At 46.4% G+C, this 13198-nt stretch overlaps 1 protein-coding gene across 1 annotated transcript in view; it reads left to right on the forward strand.

Annotated features, from left to right (window-relative positions):
* The window catches only part of stard10 (StAR related lipid transfer domain containing 10), a 33598-nt gene extending 21876 nt beyond the window's left edge, over positions 1-11722 (forward strand). Inside the window, exons 5-6 of the mRNA XM_029773744.1 lie at positions 1712-1764; positions 11454-11722. Coding sequence (XP_029629604.1) covers positions 1712-1764; positions 11454-11666 — 266 coding nt within the window. The 3' untranslated portion in view covers positions 11667-11722. The remainder of the gene's footprint in view (positions 1-1711; positions 1765-11453) is intronic.
* Positions 11723-13198: the final 1476 nt, after the last annotated feature.

Below are 13198 nucleotides of genomic sequence, written 5' to 3' on the forward strand. Positions count from 1 at the left end.
TGAGATACATATTTAATTGGTCACTGGAAAAGGGGATGTTTGCAAATGTATGGAAGCATGCTAAACTTTGTCCTATTCCAAAAGACTGCAAAGAACCCGCTACTCCTGCCAATAGTCGACCAATTAGTCTACTCCCTACACTCAGTAAGATATTGGAGGGTATTGTGAGTAGACAAATATGGGAGTACATGGAAAATAATGATCTGATTACAGCCAATCAGCATGCTTATCGCAAAAATCATTCCACTACCACTGCATTGGTTGACATGACTGACCAGTGGCTCAATGCTATGGATAATGGCAAGTTTGTGGGGGTACTATTTTTAGATTTCAGTGCAGCATTTGATTTAGTGGATCATGAGATAATTTTGACAAAATTAATGCATTATGGTTTTAAGGAGGTAGCATTGAATTGGGTACAGTCATATCTAACTGACAGGAAACAGTCCACCTATATCAATGGTTCATTTTCTTCCCCTCATGCTTTAAACTGTGGAATACCGCAGGGCAGCTGCCTTGGGCCACTTCTTTATTTAATATATACCAACGACCTTTCCTATGCCCTAGCTGAAACTCAAGCTACTGTATTTGCAGATGATACTACAATTTATGCAGCAGGACAATCGGTTCAACAGGTACAGCAAGCTTTACAAGGAGATTTGGAGAATATTAGGGAGTGGGTTTGCCAGAATAAACTTGTTTTAAACACCAAGAAAACCAAAGTTATGTTGGTCTGTTCCACTAGGAAAAGGCCAAAACAGCATGGGATACAATTAAGTATGGGAGGAGTACAAATTGAAGAAGTGGCAGAAACCAAACTATTAGGAGTGCAGCTAGACAACTGCTTATCATGGTCATCTCAAATAACTAATCTATGTAAAAAAAATTATTAAAACAGCATGTATAATCAGAAGGATAGCTAAATATTTACCAGGAAAAATTCTTAAGCAAATAACACAAGCTTTAATTGAGAGTCAAGTGAACTACTGTTCTGTGGTCTGGGGAAATGCATCATCAAGTGAAGTTAGGAGGCTGCAGATTGCACAGAACAAAGCAGCAAGGATTGTTTTACGGTGGAGATATGGTTTTTCTGTTGCAGTCATACGCAATGTTCTTGGTTGGTCATCAATCGACAAGATAATTGAAAAAAGCATGCTTATTTTATTTCATAATATACATCATTTAAAACGGCCAAGAACAATTCACAACGGCAATCAGTTGGTAAGAGACAGACATTCCGTAAATACTAGGAATAGATTGTCCACCATCTATGCGTTATCCAGACAGAAAAGAGAAATAGGCAAAAGAACATTTCAATTTAGAGCAATAAAGAAATGGAATAAATTAACTGAGCAAACCAGAAACCTTTCAATATATACATTTAAACATTATTTTAAAACAATTTAAATATAATACACAGAAATGTTGTGGGATTACAGTAGATGAAGAATTCATATTTTTTAGATTGATTATTTATTTTTATTACGTTAGTATATTATGTATGTTTGTAATAGTGTGTTATATGTGAAAATGTGTTCGTATATAAATTGTATTTTAATATTTAAGGACTCTTGGAAGATTAGTCCAAATGGGGACTAAAAGAGATCCAAATAAAATCAAATCAAATCTGTAAATCCTTGAGCTATTTGACCCTTGATGACATGCCATGGCGTAACATTGAAATCTCTCCCTCTCTTCTTCCCTCACCCAGGTTCACTACCCAAGTGGGTTGTTAACAAGTCTTCCCACTTTATGGCTCCCAAAGTAAGTACATTCCAGTCTGCATATGCCTACACTGCCCATCATTACACTCCCATCACCACATTATAATGCTGAAGCGAGGAGAGAGAGATGGGGAGGATACATATGTGAATGGCTGTTTGTGTCCATGCATTACCCTCTCACTCAGCTGCTTGTCAGGACTCAGCACAGCATAACACCTATGTTTAATGTATGATCCCTCCTACGCATCCCTGGTCGAGAAGCGTGAGTGAACGTGAGGGTTGAAATGGCCCGTGGGATCTCAAGGGAATAAGGAACGATTAGGGAGAGCCCCAGATGCTTAGATCTCAAACAGATAGACAACACACTACAGCACAGACAGACAGACAACACACTACAGCACAGACAGACAGACAACACACTACAGCACAGACAGACAGACAACACATTACAGCACAGACAGACAACACACTACGGCCCAGTTAGACAACACACTACAGCACAGACAGACAGACAACACACTACGGCCCAGTTAGACAACACACTACGGCCCAGTTAGACAACACACTACAGCACAGACAGACAGACAACACACTACAGCACAGACAGACAGACAACACACTACAGCACAGACAGACAGACAACACATTACAGCACAGACAGACAACACACTACGGCCCAGTTAGACAACACACTACAGCACAGACAGACAACACACTACAGCACAGACAGACAACACACTACAGCACAGACAGACAGACAACACACTACAGCACAGACAGACAGACAACTCCATCCATCCATCCATCCATCACTAGGTACCTATATGGAGCAGACAACTCAATTCAAGTCTGCTCTGCTTCATCTCTGCTGTTAATGATAATGAAGAGGATTTCCCCAAGGTTGCTGTTGACGCATATCCCATGGTAGTTATTGGGGTCAAATTTGTCGCCACTTTTGTGGATTGGGGTGATCAGTCCTTGGTTCCAAATATTGGGGAAGATGCCAGAGCTGAGGATGATGTTAGAGTTTAAGTATAGCCAATTGGAATTTGTGGTCTGTATATTTTATAATTTCATTGATGATACCATCAACACCACAGGCCTTTTGGGGTTGGAGGGTTTGTATTTTATCCTGTAGTTCATTCAAGGTCATTTGATAATCCAGTGGGTTCTGGTAGTCTTTAATAGTTTATTCTAAGATTTCTATTTAATCATGTATATGTTTTTGCTGTTTGTTCTTTGTTATAAAGTCAAAAAGATCTCAATTTTGGATAGATAACTCTTTGTGTTGTTGTTTGTTTAGTGTTTTCCAATTTTCCCAGAAGTGGTTAGATTCTATGGATTCTTCAATTACATTGAGCTGATTTCTGACGTGCTGTTCCTTCTATTTCCGTAGTGTATTTCTGTATTGTTTTAGTGATTTCACCATAGTGATGGCGTAGGCTCAGGTTTTCTGCGTCTCTATGTTTTTGGTTGGACAGGTTTCTCAATTTCTTTCTTGGGTTTTGCATTCTTCATCAAACCATTTGTCATTGTTGTTAATTTTCCTTGGTTTTCTGTTTGATTTTTTTTTATTTGATAGGGAAGCTGAGAGGTCAAATATACTGTTTAGACTTTCTACTGCCAAGTTTACACCTTCACTATTACAGTGGAACATTTTGTCCAGGAAGTTGTCTAAAAGGGATTGAATTTGTTGTTAACTAATTGTTTTTTGGTAGGTTTCCACGCTACATTCCTTCCATCTATAGCATTTCTTAATACACTGCTCAAAAAAATAAAGGGAACACTTAAACAACACATCCTAGATCTGAATGAAATAAATAATCTTATTAAATACTTTTTCCTTTACATAGTTGAATGTGCTGACAACAAAATCACACAAAAATAATCAATGGAAATCCAATTTATCAACCCATGGAGGTCTGGATTTGGAGTCACAGTCAAAATTAAAGTGGAAAACCACACTACAGGCTGATCCAACTTTGATGTAATGTCCTTAAAACAAGTCAAAATGAGGCTCAGTAGTGTGTGTGGCCTCCACGTGTCTGTATGACCTCCCTACAACGCCTGGGCATGCTCCTGATGAGGTGGCGGATGGTCTCCTGAGGGATCTCCTCTCAGACCTGGACTAAAGCATCCGCCAGCTCCTGGACAGTCTGTGGTGCAACGTGGCATTGGTGGATGGAGCGAGACATGATGTCCCAGCTGTGCTCAATTGGATTCAGGTCTGGGGAACGGGCGGGCCAGTCCATAGCATCAATGCCTTCCTCTTGCAGGAACTGCTGACACACTCCAGCCACATGAGGTTTAGCATTGTCTTGCATTAGGAGGAACCCAGGGCCAACCGCACCAGCATATGGCCTCACAAGGGGTCTGAGGATCTCATCTCGGTACCTAATGGCAGTCAGGCTACCTCTGGCGAGCACATGGAGGGCTGTGCGGCCCCCCCAAAGAAATGCCACCCCACACCATGACTGACCCACCGCCAAACCGGTCATGCTGGAGGATGTTGCAGGCAGCAGAACGTTCTCCACGGCATCTCCAGACTCTGTCACGTCTGTCACGTGCTCAGTGTGAACCTGCTTTCATCTGTGAAGAGCACAGGGCGCCAGTGGCGAATTTGCCAATCTTGGTGTTCTCTGGCAAATGCCAAACGTCCTGCCAAACGTCCTGCTGTAAGCACAACCCCCACCTGTGGACGTCGGGCCCTCATACCACCCTCATGGTGTCTGTTTCTGACCATTTGAGCAAACACATGCACATTTGTGGCCTGCTGGAGGTCATTTTGCAGGGCTCTGGCAGTGCTCCTCCTATTCCTCCTTGCACAAAGGCGGAGGTAGCGGTCCTGCTGCTGGGTTGTTGCCCTCCTACGGCCTCCTCCACGTCTCCTGATGTACTGGCCTGTCTCCTGGTAGCGCCTCCATGCTCTGGACACTACGCTGACAGACACATCAAACCTTCTTGCCACAGCTCGCATTGATGTGCCATCCTGGATGAGCTGCACTACCTGAGCCACTTGTGTGGGTTGTAGACTCCGTCTCATGCTACCACTAGAGTGAAAGCAGCGCCAGCATTCAAAAGTGACCAAAACATCAGCCAGGAAGCATAGGAACTGAGAAGTGGTCTGTGGTCACCACCTGCAGAACCACTCCTTTATTGGGGGTGTCTTGCTTATTGCCTATAATTTCCACCTGTTGTCTATTCCATTTGCACAACAGCATGTGAAATTTATTGTCAATCAGTGTTGCTTCCTAAGTGGACAGTTTGATTTCACAGAAGTGTGATTGACTTGGAGTTACATTGTGTTGTTTAAGTGTTCCCTTTATTTTTTTTAGCAGTATATTACTCAGTTCCTTTGGCTTTGATGCCTCATGATTGAGAATAGCTCTGTTCAGGTAGACTGTGATTTTGCTGTGATCTGATAGGGGTGTTAGCGGGCTGACTGAATGCTCTGAGAGACTCTGGGTTGAGGTCAGTGATAAAGTATTCTACAGTACTACTGCCAAGAGATGAGCTATAGTCCCCTCGAAGCCTACCATTGACTATGTACATACCCAGCGTCTGACAGAGCTGCAGGAGTTGTGACCCGTTTTTGTTGGTTATGTTGTCATAGTTGTGTCTAGGGGGGCATATGGGGGAGGGAATGCTGTCACCTCCAGGTAGGTGTTTGTCCCCCTGTGTGCTGTCGGGTTGTTGTCCGGTTCTGGCATTTAGGTCGTCACAGACTAGTACATGTTCCTGGGCCTGGAAATTATTGATTTCTCCCTCTAGGATGGAGAAGCTGTCTTCATTAAAGTATGGGGATTCTAGTGGGGGGATATAGGTAGCACACGAGAGGACATTTTTCTCTGTTAACCTGTTGAGGACAGACATTCCGCTAGCGGAACCCCTAGCCAACAGCCAATGGCATCGCACGGCGCGAAATACAAAACCAACTAAAGTACCACAATTCAATTTTCTCAAACAATCAACTATTTTACACCATTTTAAAGATAAGACTCTCGTTAATCTAACCACATTGTCCAATTTCAAAAAGGCTTTACAGCGAAAGCAAAACATTAGATTATGTTAGGAGAGTACATAGACACAAATAAGCACACAGCCATTTTCCAAGCAAGCATATATGTCACATAAACACAAACCACAGCTAAATGCAGCACTAACCTTTGATGATCTTCATCAGATGACACGCCTAGGACATTATGTTATACAATACATGCATGTTTTGTTCAATCAAGTTCATATTTATATCAAAAAACAGCTTTTTACATTAGCATGTGATGTTCAGAACTAGCATACCCACCGAAAGCTTCCAGTGAATTTACTAAATTACTCATGATAAACGTTCACAAAATACATAACAATTATTTTAAGAACTATAGATACAGAACTTCTTTATGCATTGCGGTGTCAGATTTTAAAATAGCTTTTTGGCGAAAGCACATTTTGCAATATTCTGAGTACATAGCTCGGCCATCACGGCTAGCTATTTTGACACCCACCAAGTTTGGGGCTCACTAAACTCAGAATTACTATTAGAAAAATTGGATTACCTTTGCTGTTCTTCGTCAGAATGCACTCCCAGGACTTCTACTTCAACAACAAATGTTGTTTGGTTCCAAATAATCCATAGTTATATTCAAATAGCTCTGTTTTGTTCGTGCGTTCAGGTCACTATCCGAAGGGTGACGCGCGAGCGCATTTCGTGACAAAACATTTCAAAATATTCCATTACCATACTTAGAAGCATGTCAAACGCTGTTTAAAATCAATTTTTATGCTATTTTTCTCATAAAATAGCAATAATATTCCAACCGGGCAACGTTGTATTCATTCAAAGGCTGAAAGAAAAAAGGGAGTAGTCTCGTGACCGCGCATCTCCAGTGTCACTGTCCCCAGGCTGACCACTTACAAATTCTCCTGCTGTTCTTCGCCCAGAGACAGCAGACACCCCATTCCACTTTCCAATGGAAGCCTTAGAAAATGTCACGTTACAGCACAGATGCTGTATTTTCGATAGAGATGCAACAGAAGGACAACAAATTGTCAGACAGGGCACTTCCTGTATGGAATCTTCTCAGGTTTTGTCCTGCCATATGAGTTCTGTTATACTCACAGACACCATTCAAACAGTTTTAGAAACTTTAGAGTGTTTTCTATCCAAATCTACTAATTATATGCATATTCTAGTTTCTGGGCAGGAGTAGTAACCAGATTAAATCGGGTACGTTTTTTATCCGGCCGTGAAAATACTGCACCTATCCCAAAGAAGTTAAGATCATTTCCTTTAGAATTTCAAGCCAAATGTAAAATGTTCCTGTTTTGATTAATTTAATGGAGTGAGTTAGGTCTGCTCTATACCAAATTAGCATACCCCCTGAGTCTCTTCCCTGTTTTACACCTGGTAGTTTGGTGGATGGGACTACCAGCTCTCTGTAATCTAGAGGGCAACCAGTGGGTCCGTCTCCTCTATACCACCCACCTGGTAGTTTGGTGGATGGGACTACCAACTCTCTGTAACCTAGAGGGCAACTAGTGGGTCCGTCTCCTCTATACCACCCACCTGGTAGTTTGGTGGATGGGACTACCAACTCTCTGTAACCTAGAGGGCAACCAGTGGGTCTGTCTCCTTTATACCACCCACCTGGTAGTTTGGTGGATGGGACTACCAGCTCTCTGTAACCTAGAGGGCAACCAGTGGGTCCGTCTCCTCTATACCACCCACCTGGTAGTTTGGTGGATGTTACTACCAGCTCTCTGTAACCTAGAGGGCAACCAGTGGGTCCGTCTCCTCTATACCACCCACCTGGTAGTTTGGTGGATGGGACTACCAGCTCTCTGTAACGTAGAGGGCACTCAGTGGGTCCGTCTCCTCTATACCACCCACCTGGTAGTTTGGTGGATGGGACTACCAGCTCTCTGTAACCTAGAGGGCAACCAGTGGGTCCGTCTCCTCTATACCACCCACCTGGTAGTTTGGTGGATGAGACTACCAGCTCTCTGTAACCTAGAGGGCACTCAGTGGGTCCGTCTCCTCTATACCATCCACCTGGTAGTTTGGTGGATGTTACTACCAACTCTCTGTAACCTAGAGGGCAACTAGTGGGTCCGTCTCCTCTATACCATCCACCTGGTAGTTTGGTGGATGTTACTACCAACTCTCTGTAACCTAGAGGGCAACTAGTGGGTCCGTCTCCTCTATACCACCCACCTGGTAGTTTGGTGGATGGGACTACCAACTCTCTGTAACCTAGAGGGCAACCAGTGTGTCCGTCTCCTCTATACCATCCACCTGGTAGTTTGGTGGATGGGACTACCAGCTCTCTGTAACCTAGAGGGCAACCAGTGGGTCTGTCTCCTCTATACCAGGTTTCTTGTAGGATGATGTTTTTCTAATGTATTTGGTGTTGTCCAGATTCCTGCTCTTTATGCCAAAGGCAGATGACCTCAGACCTTGGATATTCCCGGATGAGATAGTAAATGCTTTGTGTTCCATAAAGTGTCCAATGTTGTTGGTTGTGTGGTTTGGCCTCAGGCCAGTAAGTGTGAGCAGAGCCTGCTGAGCATCTGGTACATGCCATTGGCTTGGGCGGGTGTAAGAGTGGGGGTTGGGCCTGTTTGCCTGCTCACGGCCTGGGCGTATGTGTGACTTCCATGTTGAGGCCTTCTTTGCGAGGGTGGGGGGCATGGGGGGGGGCAGGAGGGACATAGGTCTGATCTGAGGGGGCCTAAATGTGGTGTGGGCATGGTTGACTTGGGGGGGTGTTGATTGGTTGGTTGGTGTGGGGGTGTGGATGTGGCTGGTGGTGTTGTGGTCTGGATGTAGGTCCTCTCGGTGTGGGTCCTCTATGTGTGGGGGGGGGGGGGGGGGGGTCTCGCAGGTCTGGGCGGGGTGTCTATTGATCTGTTGCTCCTGTGTGAAGTGTTGGGGCTGTGTTAGTCAGAAGGGCTATCAGGGTGGCTGACGGGGGGGTGCTCAGAGGGGGTGGGATCCCCTGGCCTTGGGGTTCTTCATTTGTCTGTCCCGCTGTGGTGTTGAAGCTATGGTCTGAGGTGGACTGTTCTGCTGTGATGTTAACACTATGGTCAGGGTCTGGTGTGGACTGTTCTGCTGTGGTGTCAACACTGTGGTCAGGGTCTGAGGTGGACTGTCCTGCTAACACTGTGGTCAGGGTCTGAGGTGGACTGTCCTGCTGTGGTGTTAACACTATGGTCAGGGTCTGGTGTGGACTGTTCTGCTGTGGTGTAAACACTGTGGTCAGGGTCTGAGGTGGACTGTCCTGCTGTGATGTTAACACTATGGTCAGGGTCTGGTGTGGACTGTTCTACTGGCTTCTCTGCAGGGGTGGCCACCTCTCTGATGGGTTGTTCTCTGTCACACGCCATCCCCCTTCACCCTCTCCTCCTGCAGTCTGATCCTCTCCTCCATCCCCCTCACTCTCTTCTCCTGCAGTCTGATCCTCTCCTCCATCCCCCTCACCCTCTCCTCCAGCAGTCTGATCCTCTCCACCATCCCCCTCACCCTCTCCTCCATCAGTCTGAGCCTCTCCTCCATCCCCCTCACTCTCTCCTCCAGCAGTCTGATCCTCTCCTCCATCCCCCTCACCCTTTCCTCCTGCAGTCTGATCCTCTCCTCCATCCCCCTCACTCTCTCCTCCAGCAGTCTGATCCTCTCCACCATCCCCCTCACCCTCTCCTCCTGCAGTCTGATCCTCTCCTCCATCCCCCTCACCCTCTCCTCCAGCAGTCTGATCCTCTCCTCCATCCCCCTCACCCTCTCCTCCTGCAGTCTGATCCTCTCCTCCATCCCCCTCACCCTCTCCTCCTGCAGTCTGATCCTCTCCTCCATCCCCCTCACTCTATCCTCCTGCAGTCTGATCCTCTCCACCATCCCCCTCACTCTATCCTCCTGCAGTCTGATCCTCTCCTCCATCCCCCTCACTCTCTCCTCCAGCAGTCTGATCCTCTCCTCCATCCCCCTCACCCCCTCCTCCTGCAGTCTGATCCTCTCCTCCATCCCCCTCACTCTCTCCTCCAGCAGTCTGAGCCTCTCCACCATCCCCCTCACCCTCTCCTCCTGCAGTCTGATCCTCTCCTCCATCCCCCTCACCCTCTCCTCCAGCAGTCTGATCCTCTCCTCCATCCCCCTCACCCTCTCCTCCAGCAGTCTGATCCTCTCCTCCATCCCCCTCACCCTCTCCTCCTGCAGTCTGATCCTCTCCACCATCCCCCTCACTCTATCCTCCTGCAGTCTGATCCTCTCCACCATCCCCCTCACTCTATCCTCCTGCAGTCTGATCCTCTCCTCCATCCCCCTCACTCTCTCCTCCTGCAGTCTGATCCTCTCCTCCATCCCCCTCACCCTCTCCTCCAGCAGTCTGATCCTCTCCTCCATCCCCCTCACCCTCTCCTCCAGCAGTCTGATCCTCTCCTCCATCCCCCTCACCCTCTCCTCCTGCAGTCTGATCCTCTCCACCATCCCCCTCACTCTATCCTCCTGCAGTCTGATCCTCTCCTCCATCCCCCTCACTCTCTCCTCCTGCAGTCTGATCCTCTCCTCCATCCCCCTCACTCTCTCCTCCAGCAGTCTGATCCTCTCCTCCATCCCCCTCACTCTCTCCTCCTGCAGTCTGATCCTCTCCTCCATCCCCCTCACTCTCTCCTCCAGCAGTCTGATCCTCTCCTCCATCCCCCCTCACCCTCTCCTCCTGCAGTCTGATCCTCTCCTCCATCCCCCTCACTCTCTCCTCCTGCAGTCTGATCCTCTCCTCCATCCCCCTCACTCTCTCCTCCAGCAGTCTGATCCTCTCCTCCATCCCCCTCACCCTCTCCTCCTGCAGTCTGATCCTCTCCTCCATCCCCCTCACTCTCTCCTCCTGCAGTCTGATCCTCTCCTCCATCCCCCTCACCCTCTCCTCCTGCAGTCTGATCCTCTCCTCCATCCCCCTCACCCTCTCCTCCAGCAGTCTGATCCTCTCCTCCATCCCCCTCACCCTCTCCTCCAGCAGTCTGATCCTCTCCTCTAGTGCTCTGTTCTTCTCCTGCTCCTTCTATTTCTCCTGTAGATGTTGTCTCACGACAGTCCAGAGTGCAGATGTGTGTCTCTCCAACTCCAGCTCTCCGGGTCTAGTTAAGGGGGTGTTGTTGTGGTGGACTGTTGTCTGGGTCTGTGCTGACTGGAGTGTAATCACCTGCTGTTCCAGCTCCACTTGCCTTACCTCCAGCTGGGTGACTTTATCCCTCATTACAATAAGGGAGTAGTACTCTGTGCTGGGAGGTTGACTTACCGCTTGGGGTTGCTCATCTGTGGGGTTATATAATGAAGAGGTCTGGTCTGACCCGCTCGGGGTGGGGGGGTATCTTTCTCAGGGGAGAGCTTCTCCTGCTGAGCTAGGTGAAAGTTAAGATTAGGTGAAATTCCTCTCTATCACTAGGTTACTATATGGAGCAGACAGCTCTCTCTCTCTCTATCTCTCTCTATCACTAGGTTACTATATGGAGCAGACAGAGAGAGAGCTAGAGAGCTGTCTGCTCCATATAGTAACCTAGTGATAGAGAGAGATAGCGAGATAGAGAGAGAGCTAGAGAGCTATCTCGCTATCTCTCTCTATATATATATATATATATATATATATATATATATATAAAACCAGGTTGCTATACGGAGCAGACAATTCTCTAACCCTGGCTAAATGCAGATCTGTCTCTCTCTCTCTCTCTGTGTCACAGGCGATGAAGAAGATCAGTAAGGCGTGTCTGAAGTACGGAGAGTGGAAGCAGAGACACAACCCGGGATTCAAGCCCTGGCTCTACCCTGAGCAGACTACACTACCCACAATCCCAGTGTCCGAGCTTAGCATCCAGCACGCAGACAGCCTGGAGAACATTGACGAGAGTACACTCAGCGAGATGCAGACGCGGGAGGAGAGAGATAGCGACTAACACCGCACACACACACACACACACACACACCTCAGTGAGATCGGAGAGGAGAGAGACAGCGACTAACACCGCACACACACACACACACACACACACACCTCAGTGAGATCGGAGAGGAGAGAGACAGCGACTAACACCGCACACACACACACACACACACACACCTCAGTGAGATCGGAGAGGAGAGAGACAGCGACACAAACACACACACACACACACACACACCTCAGTGAGATCGGAGAGGAGAGAGACAGTGACACAAACACACACACCCACTTTCTCTTTCCTCTTCAGTTAGTCTCGTTGTCCTGAATCACTGCCTCTATTGCCCATTATACATGATGTGTCTCTGGATCGCACACACACGTTCACAAGCCACACACACACACACACACACGTTCACAAGCCGCACACACAGGTCCACACTCTTTTCCTCAACACTACAGTATGAATGTATGTAGAGTTCAATCTTAAATACAGATTCCTACAAAGGTTTTCATATTTCATTTGTGATCCGAGTCTTTCTTAAACTTTGTGTGTGTGTGTGTGCTAAACGAGGTCTAACAAATGATTGACTTGATTAACATATTGTTCTGGTCTGAATCTATCACACACTGTTTAATGCTGCTTCTGCTGTGTGGCCTAGTTTGGAACCGGGATCCCCACTCTGGGTTGGCATGGCAACTCCCCGCTCAACTTAGCACCAGGGCTATACAGGGAGGGAGGAGAGAGGAGAGACCGAGAGAAAATGAGGGAGCGAAAACTCTGATGTAATTGTTGGGGAGTTTGCCCTCCCCTGCAGTGTTCCGTCTGTTGGTCCAATTTCTCAAACACAGACATGGTTCAGTTGTTGAGTGGATCAGGGAAATCAGGTCACAATTAATCACATTACCTCTAAAGTAATGAAGTTTTGTTACCATGGGCCTTGTGGGACTAGTGAGTCTGAAATGGCTGTCTGAAGGGACATTATTCTTCATAGAGTACCACCATGTGAGTCATAATACCCATAAAACCTAGCGGTCAAACAGGGAAATGGTTTCAATTGTTTTTCCTCCATTCATTTTTCCCATAGGGAATTTTAGGAACACTTAAAATAAGGTCTGTGTTTCGTGTAGGCTTACCCTGGTGTGACGTTTTGAAAACCGTGTAAATCTCTCTCGGACAAAGTGACTTTTATCAATATATTCGCCTGTATTTACCCACAAATTAAATGTTAATTAGCTACAAATGTGGCTATCACAAAAAAAACGACAAATATCAGGATGATCTGGATGAGACTGCTTCGATTTAACTATCTAATGTTAGCTAAATGTAGTAATTAATAAATTGGCTAAATCTGTTTAAATGTACCTGTTAGCAAAGGTACAGTGGGGCAAAAAAGTATTTAGTCAGCCACCAATTGTGCAAGTTCTCCCACTTAAAAAGATGAGAGGCCTGTAATTTTCATCATAGGTACACGTCAACTATGACAGACAAAATGAGGAAAAAAAATCCAGAAAATCACATTGGAGGATTTTTTATGAATTTATTTG

This window comes from Salmo trutta, chromosome 13 (genome assembly GCF_901001165.1).
Source record: "Salmo trutta chromosome 13, fSalTru1.1, whole genome shotgun sequence".
In the NCBI taxonomy this organism is placed as follows: domain Eukaryota; kingdom Metazoa; phylum Chordata; class Actinopteri; order Salmoniformes; family Salmonidae; genus Salmo; species Salmo trutta.